The sequence below is a fragment of the Hemiscyllium ocellatum genome, chromosome 39 (genome assembly GCF_020745735.1).
Source record: "Hemiscyllium ocellatum isolate sHemOce1 chromosome 39, sHemOce1.pat.X.cur, whole genome shotgun sequence".
In the NCBI taxonomy this organism is placed as follows: Eukaryota; Metazoa; Chordata; class Chondrichthyes; order Orectolobiformes; family Hemiscylliidae; genus Hemiscyllium; species Hemiscyllium ocellatum.
In genome coordinates, this window is record NC_083439.1 from 2,545,905 (window position 1) to 2,566,242 (window position 20,338).

General features: G+C 40.7%; 1 protein-coding gene across 3 annotated transcripts in view; it reads left to right on the plus strand.

Moving 5' to 3' along the window:
• Window positions 1-381: 381 nt before the first annotated feature.
• The window catches only part of dis3l (DIS3 like exosome 3'-5' exoribonuclease), a 56,400-nt gene continuing 36,443 nt past the window's right edge, over window positions 382-20,338 (plus strand). The window contains exons 1-4 of one of the 3 annotated variants that reach the window (XM_060852930.1): window positions 382-638; window positions 1,819-1,972; window positions 14,720-14,848; window positions 17,325-17,460. In XM_060852930.1, the coding sequence (XP_060708913.1) occupies window positions 479-638; window positions 1,819-1,972; window positions 14,720-14,848; window positions 17,325-17,460 (579 nt within the window). In that variant the 5' untranslated portion in view covers window positions 382-478. Of the gene's footprint in view, window positions 639-1,818; window positions 1,973-14,719; window positions 14,849-17,324; window positions 17,461-20,338 lie in introns of those variants that run through there. The other 2 variants (XM_060852931.1, XM_060852932.1) reach the window with 2 other exon arrangements.

The window sequence follows — 20,338 nt, forward strand, 5'->3', positions numbered from 1 at the left end:
AGCTTACCTTTACTTACAAGATTAAAAGTCACACAACACCAGATTATAGTCCAACAGGTTTAATTGGAAGCACCAGCTTTCGAAGCGACGCTCCTTCATCAGGTGATAGTGGAGGGCTTCCAATTAAACCTGTTGGACTATAACCTGGCGTTGTGAGATTTTTAACTTTGTACACCCCAGTCCAACACCGGCATCTCCAAACCATTACTTACAAGAGTGCGATACATTCAGATTGGAAGGCAGATAACACGTTGCGCATGCGCTCCTGGTCTGTCAGGTTGCCCCGCAGCTGGTTCCTTTGCCCCGCAGTTCCGAATTATACTTCCGGTTCACATGCGGGAACCCTGTCCGGGTGAGGCGGGCAAAAAATAGGCGGCAGAAAGCGCTTGTTGGAGTTGTTTACATCCGCAGAGCGTGGTCTCTTCGGGTCTTAGCGAGGAATCCATTTCGAGAAGGGGAAAAAAAAAGGCATCGATGAATGGCTCCTCCGCTGGCTTCCGACAACCTAATGATAAAAACGGAGAAGGTGCTGCACCTGAGGAGCTGCAAAGGAAAATCAGTTCGAGTTGTGAGGGAGCATTACCTCAGGCGGTCGGTTCCCTGTAACAGTTCCCTCTGCCAGGCTGAGTGCCACAATGGTAAAGTATGGCCGAGCGGGTGCAGTCAGCCACGAAACAAAACTCCCAACGATATTAAAATACATGGAGAAAAGATTGTATTTATATGACACATCTTTGGATTTTTCAAAGTGCTTTATAGCCAATGAAGTGCATAGAAACGTGGTCATTGATGTAGGAAACAGCAGCCAATTTGCACACAGCAAGATCCCAGAACAGCAGTTCCTGTTCAGAAAGGACTCAGCACTGCTCTCCTAACCTGCAATCTTCTTCCTGACCCCTCCGCCCCCACCCCACTCCGGCCTATCACCCACACCTTGACCTCCTTCCACCTATCACATCTCTATCGCCCCTCCCCCAAGTCCCTCCTCCCTACCTTTTATCTTAGCCTGCTGGACACACTTTCCTCATTCCTGATGAAGGGCTTATGCCCGAAACGTCGATTCTCCTGCTCCTTGGACGCTGCCTGACCTGCTGCGCTTTTTCAGCAACACATTTTCAGCTTCCTGTTCAGAAACTCTGTTTTCCTGGTGTTGATTGAACATAAATATTGGCCACGATGGCAGGGAGAACTCCCATGCTCTTCTCTGAAGTAATGCTTTTAAGATATTTTCTATCCACCTGAAAGATGACACTTCTGACAGTGCAGCACTCTCTCAAGTACTGCACTGAGTGTCGGCCTGGATTGAGCGGTCTGGTTTCTGTTGTGGGACTTGATCGTACAACCTCCTGAGTCAGAGGTGAGATAATGCTACCTATTGAACCACAGTTAAAGATCAAATAGAATGACACTTGAAAAATATCCATGATGATGATAGGACAGAATTCCCAAAATAGAAGGAGCTTTACACATCTGTTTCATTTTCTTGGGGCAACCCTAAGATTTATACAACTGAATTATATTTAAAGTGAAATCAACGCTATTGTGCAAGTAAATCTGAAAGCCAATTTTTAGTCGGAAATGTATCTCAAAATGTAATTGGACAATCTGCAATTGATGCTGGTTGAGGGAGGATATTAGTCAGGAAATGGAGAGAGCTCTTGTTTCTTCTTAGTGTCATGGGATCTCTTATTTTTATCTGAACATCGAGATAGTAAATAAATGTCTCATCTGAATGTCAGTGTTATTAACATACTATTAAATTGGAATCTTTAATCCTTTATGCTACTTGCTTAATTCTGTGTTCACTTAATGTTTCAGAAGGGAAATTGTTGTCAGAAAGTGCAACTCATTATTTGATGCCTGACTGGAAAGTGGTGCAGGATTATTTGGAGATACTTGAGTTTCCAGAATTGAGAGGCATTGTCTTCATGCAGACAGCTTGTCAGGCTATCCAGCACCAGAAGGGACGCAGGTTTGTGATGGCTTTCTATCTATAATATTTGATGGATCTAAACATGCAAAGCACTGGTCAGATATGAATTAAAGCTTCAGCACTATAATTGTTTAACCATGATCTGTGATTTGCAACTCATGATGGACCAACACAAGTTGTAATATTTAATTGTTATCCTTAATTTTAAAAATTCATTTGCATTGAATAATAGCAATTTGCACTAAAGCACCAATTTGGGTGCAATGGCAGCATGCCTCTTATCAATGGCCAACAGACAGAGGACTGATATTGCCAGTAACAAACATGATGCCCTTGTGGAATAACTATAGAGATGTCAGCATAATGTTTTGCCACTTCCAAATGTAACGTTGAAGATGTAAGCAGGTCAGACCATGACAAATTCTCAGTGAAATAAAAGCAGTTGGTTTTCAAGGATGATGGAAAATCACAAAATGATGAAGAAACAGAGCTGTTATTTAGGAGGTCCTGAGTTATATATTTGTGGTAACCTCAAGGGGCGGCACAGTGGTTAGCACTGCTGCCTCACAGTGCCAGAGACCTGGGTTAGATTCCCACCTCGGGCAACTGTCTGTGTGGAGTTTGCAAGTTCTCCCCATGTCTGAGTGGGTTTCTTCTGGGTGCTCCAGTTTCCTCCCACAGTACAAAAATATGCCAGTTAGGTGAATTGGCCATGTTAAATTGCCCGTAGTATTAGGTGAAGGGGTAAATGTAGGGGAATGGGTCTGGATGGGTTGCTGTTTGGAGGGTCGGTGTACACTTGTTGGGCCGAAGCGCCTGTTTCCACACTGTAAATAATCTAATCTAATCAAGCTTTCTGGTGATTATAATGAAAAGTAACTAAATATTACTTGAAGGCATTCTACCCTTTATAAGAATTATATAGATGCTGTTTTCTCATTCACATATGTGGTTCAGCAATTTATGAAGTTTGTAATCTGGAAAATCACAATATGTCTTAGTTCCAATTATTCCAGACAAGATAAGTTATAGTGTACAAATATAACTGAATTTCTGATATTTCCTCGATTTTTGTTATTTTATATATTACCTTGGCTGGCAAAATTGTTTATGAGTAATGTATGGGACAGATTTGTTTAGGGCAACTTTTGTTATATTGAGAAGGAGTTCTGAAATCAATCCATGGCCCCTCAGGTGGTCATTTGTAGGCAGCCCTCAATAAGAAAGCATTCAGATGCTCTTTATCTTTGGGAACACTAAAGAAAGATTACATATTCCTTTGAGGGCAGCACAGTGACTTAGTGGCTAGCACTGCTGCCTCACAGTGCCAGGGACCTGGGTTTGATTCCAGCCTTGGGTGACTATCAATGTGGAATCTGCAACGTGACGTACAGGAGTCCTGTACTCAATGCATTGACCAATGAAGACAAGTGTCTACCTGCAACTCCAGTTTGAAGGAACTTATGAACAAGCACACTTGGGTCTCTTTGTTCAACAACATACCCCTATCATTACAACCCCATTGTTCTTGCAGATATCCAAGATCTCTTTCTCCCCACCAGTGTATGGGTTTTCTTCCAATTCAGGTACAACCTGTCCTTTGTATACAGATTACTTCTACCCAACAAGAGATCCCAATGGTCCAAAAATGTGAATCTTTGCCCCTTACACCAGCTCATTAGCCACACATCCTTTTATTCCTCCTCTTGCTAGCGCATGGCACTGGGAGTAATCCACATATTACTACCCTCAGTGACCTACTTTGTCATCTCCTGCCTAATTTCCGATATTCTCTGTGCAGAACTTTGTCCCTTTCTCTACCGATGTACACGTTGTTACCAATGACAATGACCTGCTGGTTTCTCTCCTCTTTCAGAATATCCTGCACCCACTCGGTGATATCTTTGACTCTGGCACCAGGGAGGCAGCACGCCATTCTGACGTCTCGCTGATGGCCGCATCTGTGCCTTTGACTAGAAAGTCCCCTATCACAATCGATTGCTTTGAACTTGATATACCCCTCTTTACAGTAGCCAGTCACAGCACCAGAAACCTGGCTGTCAGTGCTATATTCCCCTGAGAGGTCATAACCCCATAAAGTATCCAAATCAGCATATGTGTTTGAGATGGGAATAACCACAAAAGAGTCCTGCACTACCTGCTTTCCTCGCTTACTTTCCTTATAGTATTCCACTTGACTGTATCTGCAGTTACTCTACTTTGCTGAAATTGCCATTCCGCAAATGCCCCTAGCTCCTGTAAATTTGTCTTTACTTCTAAATGCCACTCCCAGCGATCTGTGATCTGATAGGATTCACAACCAAACACACTTCCTGTAAACATAGTCTCCAGGAACATTGAGATGCTCCCTGATCTTGCACATCTGATAAGAAGAACACATCATTCTATGAAAAGCCATGTCTTTGCTTAAAAGGTAGTAAGTACTTAATATGCTTTGTTAAAGCAGAAATCAAGGATCAATGTGTTTTACTAGTACATATGTTTTTCCAATTCTCTTATGCTGATTTTCACTTTTGATTTGACTGCCTCCCCCATGGAAGGAGGCTTAGCAGCCCATAGTACCTGTGCCGGTCCTTCTGTAGAGTTATTCGATTGATCTCACTGCCGTGCTTGTTCCCTGTATTCCTGTAATATTTCTCTTCAAGGATTTGTCCAATTTTCAAAATTTTTATCAAATCTATTTCCAACGTACTTTCAGATAGTACATTCCAGATCACAACAACCCCCTGTGTAAAATGAAGATATATGTTACTTATTTTATGAAGGAAATATGTTTTGTTCTACATATTGTAAATGAGAAAACTAGATTTGTTTAAGTAAATCTAGTATTTAGTAGGACACAATATTAGGCATGTCATTGAATGCTGTCTATATTTTTTATCGTTATGCTAGATTTAAGAGGCATTGCCATCTCAGTAAAACATTATACGAAATTCCTTATTATCTACCCCGATAGAGTGCAGGCAATAACCAATTCAACTGTGAAATGTCTTGATAGGATTTTGGAGACACAAACTTTTTCGATTTATTAAACATTACTCTAAACCCATAACAAAAACATTTCCCTTTTAGATTTGTGACTATTCTATGGCTTTAAGAGGTGTATTTGGTCTTCATTTTTTTTTAAGTGAAGAGCTGTCTATTTGAATCCAATAAAGTAAACAGTTTGTGAGGCCTTGGTTTTTTTTTAAAAGAACAATAGAAATAGTCTGATTGGGTGTGTGGCAATCAGGATTTTTAGTTTTAGTTTCTCAGGAGCAGTTGCTGGGGTCTTGTAGCTGGGTTTGGAAGGTGTAGTACATCCTTCCATGCTACTTTGTCTGAGTTTTCTCTTGATGTTTTTCCTCCTGGGCTAGAAAATTGCATATGAGACAGTCTATTTAACTGAATTTCCCTTTGCCAAGGGTCTGCTTATGGGATGTTACTATATTGGGATAGTTACAGTTTAGTAGTTACATAATTTATTATCCTATTTTCTGATAGAGTTGTTATTCCAATTTTTTTGTTGTTATAGTTTAACTATAATATATGATAAAATGTGTTTTACTTCACGAGTAGTAGCTTGATCAATCAAATTGTATCCGGAATGCAGCACATGGCACTTGCCTTTAATATAAGAAAATGTTAGCCTCGATCCTGTCATCTTAATATATTTTGAGAGAGTTTGCTCTGGTTTATAACAGATTGTATGGCATCTTTTGAGCCAGAGGGGAAAGATATCACAATGACTGCTGGTTGAGTTCATGCTGCACTGTGAACTGATTTTTTTTTCATTCATAAACTCATGACCTTGTAAGATTTTATGACATTGAAATCTCAATTGCAGCATGAGTGGGATTTGTGAAACATTCATTCTCTGCTTTGCCTTGTTCTGTGTATCTCTGCCTTTCTTTTCTTTTTCCTCATTGTTTGATTGATACTATATTAATGAGTATTTTTAGCAATGTCATTGTCTATTGTTCTATCTCTGTCTCTCTGTTGAGCAATTAGTCTAAAGTAGTGAGAGACTCTTTATTGTTCTGGAATATTCAAACTCTCAATCATTTCATTGTTGCATGTGGATTTTCTCATCGTCTGATGCAGGATTAGCATGAATGTTGATACATGTGACTCCAGATCTACAGCAATGCAATTGACTCTCAAATAAAACAAAGGAGCAGAAGTAGACAATTCAACCCATCAAGTTCACTCCACCAAGCAATCACGACAAGTCTGATAACCCTTAACTCCACTTTCCTGCCACTTTCCTAATCACATGAATGTCGTTTGTTGTTTTGGTGCTTGGGGGAGTTATTTAACCACTGTGTGATCTCTGGTCTTCCTCTAGTTTACAATACACAACTTGTACGCTATGTGTGAAAGGGGTATTCAGCACAACAAAGGCAGAATAATTCAGTTAATTTAGGGTTACTGCTGCTATACTGCATGTTTACTGCTCTGTTGCTGACGCACAGTGGATGCAGTGTGTTCAGTTTACAAAATCCATTGCACAAATTAATCAAGGAAACTTCCACAGCACCTGCTTCCTAGTGGGCGCAACTGCTGAGAAGAGCAATAGCAGCAGTGTTCTCAGCAAACACCATTGTCTCAGAATTGCATTCTGATTTGGATTTATTATGGTTTTCTTTCAATACTACTCGGTCAGTACAGTTAAAAATCCTTCAGCTGTTTACTAAATTCTACCAACATTTTAGAATAATAACTGTTGGTCGGCTATAAAAACATAAATACAGTACAGCCTTAGATGTATTGCTATCTTCTGAGAACAAATGAAAAAAGTTACTCATTTTAACTTCATTACTTTTCCAGGAAGTTTATTCTGTATGTTCTTCACCCTTTGGGTGAAAATTTTGACTAGCTGAAAGTTACATCTCCTTCTCCCCCGTCTTCCTTTAGCTTAAATAGATATTCCAGATCTTACCTTTTCAGTTCCCTTAACTATCTTATCGACTGTTCCCCTATAAGATCTTCCTGTTGTATTCAAGAGTAAAAAACTCAACCTTGTTCAATGTTTTTCTTACAATTCAGATTTTTGACAATACTCATTAATGTTGGGAGCTTCTCTGCACTGCCTCCAGTGCTGCAATATGTTCATTCTGTTTATGACTGAAACAGGAGGCATTACTCAAGGTGCCACATCACTGGATGCAATACTGTGAAGTCACAACCTCCTGTGACTCACATTTCTTTGTACTGTGTAAATTGACATTTGATTTGTTTCACGTATTGCTGTTGTCTGTGAGTTGAAGTTGTTGAATAATATCATTCTCTTAGTAGAAGAGTCTAGGATCGGAGGTGCAATCCCAGATTAAGGGGTCACCCATTTAAAATAAAGAGGAGATGGCATTTCTTCTCTCAGAGGGTTTTGAATCTGTTTAAGTCTTTACTGTATAGAGCTATAGAGGCTGTATCATTAAATGTATTAAAGGGGTTGATTAGACAAGTACTTAATCAGTAAAGGAATCAAGGGTAAAAGGCAGGAAAGTGGAGTTAAGGGTTATCAGACTTGTGTTTACTTGGTGAAGCAAACTTAATGGGTTGAATTATCTACTTCTGCTCCTGTATTTGAGAGTCAACTGTATTTCTGTTGATTTGGAGTCACATGTAGACCAGGAGGAAGTGAGGACTGCAGATGCTGGCGATTAGAGTCTAGAGTATGGTGCTGGAAAAGTACAGCAGGTAGCATCCGAGGAGTAGGAGAATCGATGTTTCCTGATGAAGGGCTTACACCCGAAATGCCAATCTCCTGCACACTCACATGTAGACCAGACCAGGTAAAAATGGTAGATTTTCTTTCCTTCAGGACATTAATGAACTAGATGGGTTCTGCGGTAACCAATATAGTTTCATGGTCATTGTTATTGGGACAAACTTTCAATTGAATTTTTAGGTCATGAATAGATTGAGTGAGTAGCTAAATATCTTGGGGAAAATGTGAAATTCTCCTTGTAGCATGAAGAATAAAAAAGGCATATCTAGCAAAGACGTCAGGGTATCCTAGTGATTGATTTGCATTAGGTATAGTAAGTACTTAGGAAAGCAAATAAACATTACTGTTAATGTGAGGGGAATTGAATACAAAAATTGGGAGTTGATATTTTAGTTATACAGTGCATTGGAGAAAGCGATGACAGCAGATGCTGGAGATCAGAGTTGAGAGTGTGTTGCTGGAAAACACAGTAGGTCAGGTAGCATTCGTGGAGCAGAAGAATTGACGTTTAGGGCAAAAGCCCTTCATCAGGATTCCTGATGAAGGGCTTATGCCCTAAACGTCAATTCTCCTGCTCCACGGATGCTACCTGACCTACTGTGTTTTCCAGCAACACGCTTTCAAGTTATACAGTGCATTGCTGAGGCCACATCTGGAATACTGTGTACAGTATTGGTCTCCTTATTTAAGGAAGATTCTTAAGTTTTTTTGGATGAAGTTCAAAGAAGATTTACTAAACTAATATCTGGAATGTGTCACATGGAAAGGTTGGACAGACTAATCTTGTATCTGATGGAATTTATAAGTGTACGATGTGACTTGCTTGTAACATATAAGATCTGAAGGGTCATTACAGTGAAACCTGAAACCTTCTAATCCCACATGGAACCATTCTTGTAAATCACTTCTGCACTCTCTCTCCAAAGTATTTGCATCTTTCCTGCAATGTGGTATCCACAATGAAAGAAACAGATGTTTCCTCCTGTGGGTGAATCTAGAACTAAGAATTAGTTCTAAAACTCAGTTCTGAAAAAGAGTCATACCAGACTCGAAACGTTAATTCTGTTTCTCTCTCCAGGGATGCTGCCTGATCTGCTGAGTTCCCCTCTCTTTCTTGGTTTATTTCAGATTTTCATTACCTGCAGTATTTTGCTTTTATTTAAGTTAATCATGATCCTAGTTGAGGATCTATTGCACTATAATCCTTGTGTAGACCCAAGATTTGTCTTGTTTAAATCAACCATTAAAATTATCCAAATGTAACTATGTCCTGTTTAATGCTTCACCTGCTAGTAGCTCCTGGCTAAAAAAAAATTGAGTTAAACTTCTGTTGAATTTCTAAATTTAACACTTTGTCCAGGTCTTGATGCCATCTGTGAACAGGGGAATCAAGGTCACGTCTTTCACAACAAATTGGCAGAGAGAGAAGTTTTGCCAGCTGCACAATGCATTACGTTCCCTAATATACTGTGCAAACATGTTCCATCTTCCCTTGTAAAACCCGCAGTTTCTATATTTCATTCTTCAAAATTCAGTTTCAAAACAATGTAGTTCTGTGTTTTTACTGCTCTGTCCTAATATGGCTAACTTCGCATTCTGTTTCACTCACTACTGTTCATAGAGTCATAACGTTGTACAGTATGGAAACAGACCTTTCAGTCCAATGCATCTGTGCCAACCAGATATTCTAAATTAGTCTGTTCCCATTTGCCAGAATTTGGGCTATATCCCTCTAAATGCTTTCTATTCAGATAACCATCTAGATGTTTTTTAAATATTGTAATTGTACCTCCTTCTACCATCTCTGGCAGCTCATTCCATACATGCCACCGTCTCTGTGTGAAAAAGTTACCCCTCTGATCCCTTTTATATCTTTCCCTCATGATTTTATAAACCTCTATAAAGTCTTCCCTCAGCTTCCTGCACTCTAGGGGAAAAAAGCCCCAGCCTATTCAGCCTCTTCTTATACCTGAAACCTGCCAATCCCACATGGAACCATTCTTGTAAGTCACTTCTGCACTCTCTCTCCAAAGTATTTGCATCTTTCCTGAAATGTGGTATCCACAGTGATAGACAGTACTCCAGCTGAGGTTTAGCAAGGGTCCTCTACAAGTGTACCTATAGAAATTTGCTGATTTACTTGTACACAGCATTAGAAATTTTTTTACAGCACAGAGACTATTTCATGTTTATGACCTCAACCACAAGTGGAAATATCTTTCTCTCTGTCTAACTTATCAATCTCTGACAAAATCTTGAAAAGCTCTTTCAGGACTCCTTCAGTTAGCTCCTTTCTAGAAAGTACAGCCATGGTCTGTTCTATGTTTCCTATGATAGATTTACAGAATAGTTACAAAACAGAATGAGGCCATTTGGCCTTTCATAGGGCGGCACGGTGGCTCAATGGTTAGCACCGCTGCCTCTCAGCGCGAGGGACCTAGGTTCAATTCCTGCCTCGGGCAACTCTCAGTGTGGAGTTTGCACATTCTCCCCGTGTCTGTGTGGGTTTCCTCCGGGTACTCAGGTTTCCTCCCACAGTTCAAAGATGTGCAGGTCAGGTTAATTGGCCGTAGTGTTAGGTACATTAGTCGGGGGTAAATGTGGGGTGGGGCAGTGGGTCTGGGTGGGTTATTCTTTGGAGGGTCTGTGTGGACTTGCTGGGCTGAAGGGCCTGTTTCCATACTGTAGGGAATTTAATCTAATCTAATGTCAGTGCTGCTCCACTCAAGAGCAAGACCACAAGACATAGGAGCAGGATTAGGCTTTTTGTCCCAAAGGGCGTTCTGCACAATCCGATCATGGCTGGTATGCTCCCCATCCCATTCTCCTTCATTCTCCCATAACCTTTGATTCCCTTACCAATCCAGATCTATAAAGTACTCTTTAAGTTTTTAATTTTAACGTGTTTTATAAAAAACAAATTGTTGCTTAAATAGACAATATTCAATAAGCCTGTTTGTATGTAAACAGTTTTAAGTGATCACTAAGTTGGCCTTTGATGCTTTAAAAGTTACACTGTCCTATTTGTTTCATGAGAAATTATACTTAACTCAGTTAGATTTGGAAATAAAAGATTGAGAAAATATAATATAACTAATGTTCATAAAATATTTTGGAAAATCAATATCATCAAACAAAGTGTCTTGATTTTGAACATTTTTTTCAAATAACTCAAAGCATCTGGTTATACCTTTAATTTTCAAGAAGGAATATTGTGTACTCAAGTCATCAAATGGTTAAATTTACAGTAAGTAAAATCAACTGCTCGCTAACATTTTGGAAAAATTTCCCTTGAGGATTGGGTGTCTGTTAAAAGCCTTGGGCTATTTTAATCAAAGACCATCAACTTAACAGATTGCTGTTAATTTTGTCCCTGTTGTTCATTTAATTCCCTCTGTGCAGTATGGATTTCTGTGCCTGCTGCCTCCACTTACCTTCTGTGGTATTTTCATGGAAGCCTTTAACAACTTTAAAGGCCTTAACTTTTCCCAATTTGTTTAATTTATAGCATAGAAACTTAAATCTTTTCAAACAGTTTGTGTCTTTAATGAATCAGAACTTCTAAATTTATTTGAAAATAACAGTTGAAAAACTTTTCATTGATATCTGTTCTTGGACTGGTTGTAAACAGCTCTGTAACAGCAGGAGAGTCTTTACCAAATGGGCTAATATTTTTAGATGTGAAAGAGGAACATTCTTTGTGAGTATCTTATCTGTTACAGGAATTGAATGTCAAATTCATTTCCCTTTTGATGGAAATCAGTTGATGTAACTAGTGTCTAGCTACTAATTTGAGTAAGATTAACTTTTGGCAAGCTGGATTTTTTTTTCATTTGTCGTTCGATGCTTTCATTCTGTTCAAGATCAATTAGATTCTTGAAATGTTAAGTATTAATAATTTTCTTGGAATTATAGATGCAGTATTCCTTTCTTATATGTTTAAAACATTGTACTTGCACTTCTAGCCATCATGTCTGGTTGTAATGCATTACAGGTCAGAGCTCAGTATTTGTGTTCACCATCTCCCTAATTTTAGTTAGTCATACACTTGGCAAATTTCTCTATCAAAATGTTGACAATATAGCAAGCTGCATGGGAATGATCATGTCTTGTTCATGTATTAAGGTTTACACCTTTAGTCTGCAGAGTAATGCGTATTTTTATTGTACTTTAGTTGATTCCCAAAGTATTTATTGGAAAATCTCTTTTCCCAGTAGCTGACCCTCAACATTCATCATTGTACCAAATGTTGAAATGCCGTTCTGTATGAGGAGAATCTAGCTGTAATCCTGTCACATTAATTTCTTCAGTTAACTAATTTTCTTATTAATTAGTTCCATCGTCTTCAGCCCCATAAAACTCCAAAATTCCTATCTTCTTCCAAGCCTACCCTCTTGCGCACCTCATATCTTCAGCTCAGGCCCTTAATTGTGCTGCTTACTTACTCCTTTATGATGCTGCTTGAAACCTATATCCTTGACAAGATTTTGGCCTTTATCCTTAAAAGTTTGCCATTTTTTGATTCCACCTTAAATTTTGCTTCATAAAGGCTTCTGTGAAGTATTTGCTACATTGTAATGCCATCAGAGCACTATATACATGCAAGTTGTTGCTGCTTTACTTTTGAACCAACAAGATTAGTACAATTTATTTACATATTTCCATATCACCAAGCAAAACTAACCAGAAGTCTGTCTTTAATCCTGTGCCATTCGTCATTTGTTCTGTTATCCTGTGTATTCTTCTGCAACATAAAGTTAATGATTCAAGTCTTTATTAACACAGCATTAATTTTCCATAATGCATGGCTTTATATTTCACAAATTAGCTAACAAATTCAGTGGGTGAAAAAACATGTGATGAGTTATGAATGTCCTGAATTTACTGATTAATTTATGCCACTTTGCTGTTTGCCTTTACAAACTGATTTGATCCTTAGCCTTTTCATTATTTTTAAGAACTTGCTGGGTTTGAACATTAATTGGTTATATACACAGAAAATTAACAGTCCTTTCATTCTGGCAAGCTCACAAAACTTAGGAATTGTAATTTCACAACCAATTAACAAAAGCTAATTTTTTTACATATGAAGACAAAACAGTCATATAACTTTAGAACACCTGGAGTAGAATTACACACAAATATGCACTTCTTCCTTTTGAGTGTTTGTAAAGATAACAGGAAAATCAGCAGTCAATAATACTAAACCTATCACAAGAATTCTGACTCTGATAAATGTAGATATTTATTTGTGATCAAATGTAAACCTGCAAAGCTCCGTTTTCTTGAACATATTGGGAGCAATGTGTATTGTACAGCTGAGCACAAATACCCATTGATAGCTGGTTTAAGATGGACCAAAACTCACTTCACATTGTACAATATTATGCATGCTGAAATTACGGAATAAAAACAGAAAATGCCAATATTGGTGCTCAATTGGTAGTACTTTTGTCTTTGAATCAGAGTTAAGGGTTTGAGATCTGTTATGGAGCCTCAATATACAATCTAGAATTTGTAGTATTACAGGTTGAATATAGTATTATGGGTGTGCAGCATTGTCAGAAATGTGCTTCTTTTAGCAATGTCTACTTATTTTAATGAAAACAAATCATTGATGTATTAGACGGGAGGTGGAAGACTTGGAAAAATGGTGCACTGTGAACAACCTAGCTCTCAATGCTGGCGAAACCAAGGAACTCATTATTGACTTTTGGCGGGATGTTACTCATGCCCCCCTATACAACAGAGGTGGAACGAGTGAAGAGTGTCTAGCTCCTGGGTGTGGTCATCCACAACAAGCTTTCTTGGACTCTTCACATGGATGCACTAGTTACAAAGGCCCAGCAACATCTCTTCTACCTCAGGCAGCTGAGGAAATTTGGTATGACAGCGAATACCCTTGCCAACTTTTATAGGTGTGCCATCGAGAGCATTCTGACTGGATGTATCACTACCTGGTATGGCAACTCTACCATTCAAGTTCGGAGACGGCTACAGAGAGTGGTGAACTCAGCCCGGACAATCACAAAGGTCAACCTCCCATCGATAGAATCAGGCTCACTATCAAGGAAAGGCCGTCAGCATTCTCAAAGATCCATCCCACCCTGGCAATGTTTTTCTACAACCTCTACCATCGGGGAGAAAGTGCAGAAGCCTGAACATACGCACCAGCTAGTTTCAAAACAGTTTCTACACTGCTGTTGTAAGAATACTGAATGGACTCTCAAACCCTTAGCATTTGCCTGTACCTGTGTTTTTGTTTTTGCCGCTGATTACCTATTATTTACTATCTGTGCTACTTAACTCTGTGATCTGCCTGTATTGCTCGCAAAATAAAGCTTTTCACTGTGCCTAGGTACACATGATAATAAATTCAATTCAAATTATTCGAATCTATTTTGGAACAGTGTGTTCAATTCTGGTCTCCCTGCTATAGGAGAGACGTTGTTAAACTTGAAAGGGTTTAGAAAAGATTTACAAGGATGTTGCCAGGAATGGAGGGTTTGAGCTATAGACTGAGACAGTGTAGGCTGGGGTATTTTCCCCCCAAACTGTCAGAGACTGAGGGGTGACGTTATAGAGGTTTATAAAATATTGAGAGGAATGGATAGGATGAATAGCCAAGGTATTTTTCCCAGTGTAGGGAAGTTCAAAACTAGAGGGCAAGGTTTAAGGTGGGAGGGGAAAGATAGAAAAGGGAGCTGAGGGGCAGCGTTTTCATGCAGAGGATGGTGTGTGTTTAGAATGAACTGCCTGAGGAAGTGGTAGAGGCAGGTGCAATTACAAGATTTAAAAGGTATCTGGATGGGTAAATGAATAGGAAGAGTTTAGAGACATATGGGCCAAATGCTAGCAAATGGGACTAGATTAATTTGCTAGTAGGCATGGACAAGTTGGACCAAAGGGTCTCTTTCACCTCTATCACTATGATAAAGGTGATTGAATAAAGGTATAAGGGGGAAAAAAGGTAAACAAATAATACAATTTTGAAGATGTAAAATGGAAAAATATTGGAGCCAATCTGATCATACTCATTGGCTGTTTCATTACAGACATTACAACAAATTGCGGAACCTACTGAAGGATGCTCGTCATGAATGTGTGTTGTTCTTCAATGAATTCCAGCTGTACTCATATGTACCGAGAGAGCACGGAGAATCTCTAGAAAAATGGCAGACCAGGTCTGTTGTTGAAATCCAACCTGAGATGTTTGGAGCTTTTTAAAAATCTTGAATGCTTACTGTAAATCTTGTGTTTTAGTCTTTAATTCACACTCTATATTATACATGTTTGGAAGGTGCACAGAATATTATCTTTATTTAAATGTAGAAATTGGATAACATTCGCATTTCAGAATTATAAGAAGTAATTTGTAATGGTCAGCAAGTGCACTGTGGCTGTCATAAGTATATCTTGCTATAATTGTAATTAAAAAATTAAAATAGTACTGCCTAAGCCATGTATGGACAAGAATAAAGCAGGGTAGAAAGAATATTGTTTCCAGTAGTTGAGGAGATCAAGAATGAGGCGCCATAATTACAAGATTAGAGTGGTGCTGAAAAAGCACAACAGGTCAGGCAGCATCCAAGGAGCAGGAAAATTGATGTTGCTGGCAGAGGCCCTTCATCAGGAATGAGGCAGAGAGCCTTAGGAGTGGAGAGATAAATGGGAGGGATGAGGCTGGGGAGAAGGTAGCTGAGAGTGCAGTAGGTGGATGGAGGTGGGGGTAAAGGTGATAGGTCAGAGAGGTGGGTGGAGCGGGTAGATGGGAAGGAAGATTGACAGATGGGACAGGTTATGAAGACGGTGCTGAGTTGGAAGGTTGGAACTGGGGTAAGGTGAGGGAGAGGAAATGAGGAAACTGGTGAAGTCCATATTGATGCCATGGGGTTGAAGGTTTCCAAGGCAAAAGATAAGGCATTCTTCCTCCAGGATTTAGGTGGTAAGGGAGTGGCGATGGAGGAGGCCCAGGACCTATATGTTCTCGGCAGAGTGGGACGGGGAGTTGAAATGTTCAGCCATGGGGCAGTGGGGTTGATTGGTGCTGGTGTCCTGGAGATGTCCTCTGAAGTGCTCCGCAAGTAAGCGGCCAGTCTCCCCAATGTAAATGAGACCACTTTGAGAGCAACGGATGTAAATGACATGTGTGGAAGTGCAGGTGAAACTTTGATGGATGTAGAAGGCTCCTTTGGGGTCTTGGACAGAGGTGAGGCAGGAGATGTGGGCACAGGTTTTGCAATTCCTGCGGTGGCAGGAGGGGAGGGTGGGCTGTTAGGGGGCATGGTCCTAACCAGGTAGTTCAGAGGGAACAGTCTTTATGGAAAGTGCATAGAGGTGGGGAGGGAAATATGTGCAGGTCAGGTGAATTGGCCATGCTAATATTGCCTATAGTGTTAGTGCATTAGAAAGCGTAAATATAGCATAAGGGAATGGTTCTGGATAGGTTACTCTTCGGAGGGTTGGTGTGGACTTGTTGGGCCGAAGGGCCTGTTTTCATACTGTAGGGAATCTAATCTTATATCTCTGGTGGTGGGGTTCACCACCTTCCTCATTTCCCCTCCGCCGACCTTACCCCAGTTCCAACCTTCCAGCTCAGCACCATCCTCATGACCTGTCCCATCTGTCAATCTTCCTTCCCACCTATCCACTCCACCCTCGTCTCTGACCTATCACCTTCACCCCCACCTCCATCCACCTATTGCACTCTCAGCTACCTTGCCCCCAGCGCCAACCCCCCCCCCCTCCCATTTATCTCTCCACCCCCCGAGGCTCCCAGCTTCATTTCTGAGGAAAGGTTTTTTGCCCAAAACATCGATTTTCCTGCTACTTGGATGCTGCCTGAACTGCTGTGCTTTTCCAGCACCACTCTAATCTAGACTCGCATCTGCAGTTTCCACTTTCGCAATAATTACAAGATTAAGCACGAGAGATTTAGAATAGGGAAAAGGAAAATTAATTTGTACAATTCTAAGAAAAACTTCATTTTTTTCAACAGGCCATTTGGCCCCACAGCTCCACACCTCCAAGAGTAACCCACCCAGACCCCTACCTTATTGCTTTGCGTTTCCCATGACTCACGTACCTAACCTACACATCCCTGAACTTTATGGGCAATTTAGCATGGCCAATTCACCTAATCTTTGGATTGGGAGGAAACCAGAGCACCCAGAGGAAACCCGTGCAGACACTGGGAGAATGTGCAAACCCACACAGTCACCTGGCAATATCACTGGAAAATATGTAATTCTAGTCTTTTTTTAATGGAATATGTTGAGAGTTCGATTTGAGTATAACAATATAATGCTTTTGAATGGATTCTTGACTTGGTGGGAATTGTGTGTGAGAGGATGTATACCCGATCTCTACGTTGTTGAGAGGTCTAGTATGTTGTAGGAGGGCAGAAGTTATTGATAAATGTGTTTTTTTTGTGTTGAGTGAAATATTTTATTTTGTGGTTATCTGGTACTATCATTTGATCATTGTTGTCTGTATTTTGATTTGGAGAAAATTTGAAATTAGGGAAAAAAGTATTCTGAGCTCAGTTGGAAGTTGATAAGTATTGAAAGCCCTGTATGTTCTTCATCCCACCGTTAAACAAAACATTAGACATTTCAGTCAAACAAAGAAAATAATGCAAACACACATTATTTATTCCAGGTGTATTTACTATGCCACAGTCTGGTATTATAATCATCTTGCAGGATTGATGCCAGTTGTTATGGTAACCGAGGATCCAGCAGCCATTCAAAAATATGGAAGTGAAACAGAAGGAGTATTTGTCATATCATTTAAGGTATAGACCACTTTTGTGCTTCATCATTGATCTCATTGAGCTCCAGTGTTAGGGTAGAGTTGCGTGAACAAGAACAAAGAAAAGTACAGCACAAGAACAGGCCCTTTGGCCCGCCAAGACTGCACCAAAAAAAATGCCTTTCTAAACTAAAAACCTTTTGTCTCTACGTGGTCCATATCCCTCGATTCCCTGCCTATTCATAAATTTGTCAAGATTACTCTTAAATGTTGCTATTGTATACATCTCTGCCGTTTCCTTTGGTAGTGCATTCCAGGCACTTACCACCCTCTGTATCTCTCACATCATCTTAAAACTTACCCCCTTTTACCTTAAACCTATGTCCTATCTTGGGTACAAGACTCTGACTGTCCATTCTGTCCATACTGCTCATAATTTTGTAAGCTTCTATCAGATCTCCCCTCAAGGGAAATCAAGTCAAGCTTGTCCAATTTTACTTCATTGCTAAAACATAGAACATAGAACATAGAAAGATACAGCGCAGTACAGGCCCTTCGGCCCTCGATGTTGCGCCGACCGAATCCTACCTAACCTACACTAGCCCAATAACTTCCAAATGCCTATCCAATGCCCGCTTAAATGACCATAAAGAAGGAGAGTTCACCACTGCTACTGGCAGGGCATTCCATGAACTCACAACCCGCTGTGTAAAGAATCTACCCCTAACATCTGTCCTATACCTACCACCCCTTAATTTAAAGCTGTGTCCCCTAGTAACACCTGACTCCATTAGCAGTAAAAGGTTCTCAGTGTCGACCCTATCTAAACCCCTAATCATCTTATACACCTCTATCAAATCTCCCCTAAACCTTCTCTTCTCCAATGAGAACAGCCCCAAGTGCCTCAGCCTTTCCTCATAAGATTTTCCTACCATTCCAGGCAACATCCTGGTAAACCTCCTCTGCACTCGTTCCAATGCCTCCACATCCTTCCTATAGTATGGCGACCAAAACTGCACACAATACTCCAGATGAGGCCGCACCAGAGTCTTATACAGTTGCAACATGACCTCAGGACTCCGGAACTCAATTCCTCTACCAATAAAGCCCAGTACACCATATGCCTTCCTCACAGCACTATTTACCTGGGTGGCAACTTTCAGAGATCTGTGTACATAGACACCAAGATCCCTCTGCTCATCCACACTACCAAGTAGCCTACCATTAGCCCAGTAATCCATCATCTTGTTACTCCTACCAAAGTGAATGACTTCACACTTAGCTACATTGAATTCCATTTGCCACCTTTCTGCCCTGCTCTGCAACTTATCTATATCCCGCTGTAACCTACCACTTCCTTCCTTACTATCCACAACTCCACCGACTTTTGTGTCATCCGCAAACTTGCTTACCCAGCTTTCAAGCCCTTCCTCTAGATCATTTATAAAGATAACAAAAAGCAATGGTCCCAAAACAGATCCTTGTGGTACACCGCTAGTTATTAGATTAGATTTACAGTGTGGAAACAGGCCCTTCGGCCCAACAAGTCCACACCGACCCGCCGAAGCGCAACCCACCCATACCCCTACATTTACCCCTTACCTAACACTACGGGCAATTTAGCTTGGCCAATTCACCTGACCCGCACATCTTTGGACTGTGGGAGGAAACCGGAGCACCCGGAGGAAACCCACGCAGACACGGGGAGAACGTGCAAACTCCACACAGTCAGTCGCCTGAGTCGGGAATTGAACCCGGGTCTACAGGCGCTGTGAGGCAGCAGTGCTAACCACTGTGCCACCGTGCCGCCCCCATAGTAACTGCACTCCAAGATGAACTTAGACCATCAACTACTACCCTCTGTCTCCTTCCAGCCAGCCAATTCCTAATCCAAACCTCTAATGTATCCTCAATGCCATACCTCCGTAGTTTTAGCATTAGCCTACCATGGGGAACCTTATCGAACGCCTTACTAAAATCCATATACACAACATCTACTGCTTTACCCTCGTCCACTTCCTTAGTCACCTTCTCAAAGAACTCAATAAGGTTTGTGAGGCACGACCTGCCCTTCACAAAACCATGCTGGCTATCCTTGATCACGTTATTCCTATCCAGATGTTCATAAATCTTATCCCTTACCATTCTCTCTAAGACTTTGCCCACCACTGAAGTCAGACTCACTGGCCTATAGTTACTAGGGCTATCCCTACTCCCTTTCTTGAACAAGGGGACCACATTTGCTATCCTCCAGTCCTCTGGTACTATTCCCGTTGACAATGACGACATAAAAATCCAGGCCAATGGCTCTGCTATCTCCTCCCTAGCTTCCCATAGGATCCTAGGGTAAATGCCATCAGGCCCAGGAGACTTATCTATTTTCATCCTCTCCAATATTCCCAGAACCTCTTCCCTGCATATTTCCAGGCCATCCATTCTAATCATTTGTGACTCCATATTCACGTCAGCAACAGTGTCCTGTTCCTGAGTGAATACTGATGAAAAGTATTGATTTAGTGTCTCTCCAATCTCCTCCGCCTCCACACACAACTTCCCACTACTATCCTTGACTGGACCGATACCTACCCTAGTCATCCTTTTATTCCTGACATACCTATAGAAAGCCTTTGGGTTTTCCCTAATCCTACCAGCTAAAGACTTTTCATGTCCCCTTCTCGCTTCTCTTAGCTCTCTCTTTAGATTCTTCCTGGCTACCTTATAACTCTCTATCGCCCCAACTGAACCTTCACGCCTCATCTTTACATATGCCGCCTTCTTCCCTTTCACAAGGGATTCCAATTCTTTACTAAACCACGGCTGCCTCACAAGGCCCTTTACCATGCCTGACTGGTACATACTTATCGAAGACACGTAGTAGCTGCTCCTTGAACAATCCCCACATCTCATTAGTGTTCTTCTCT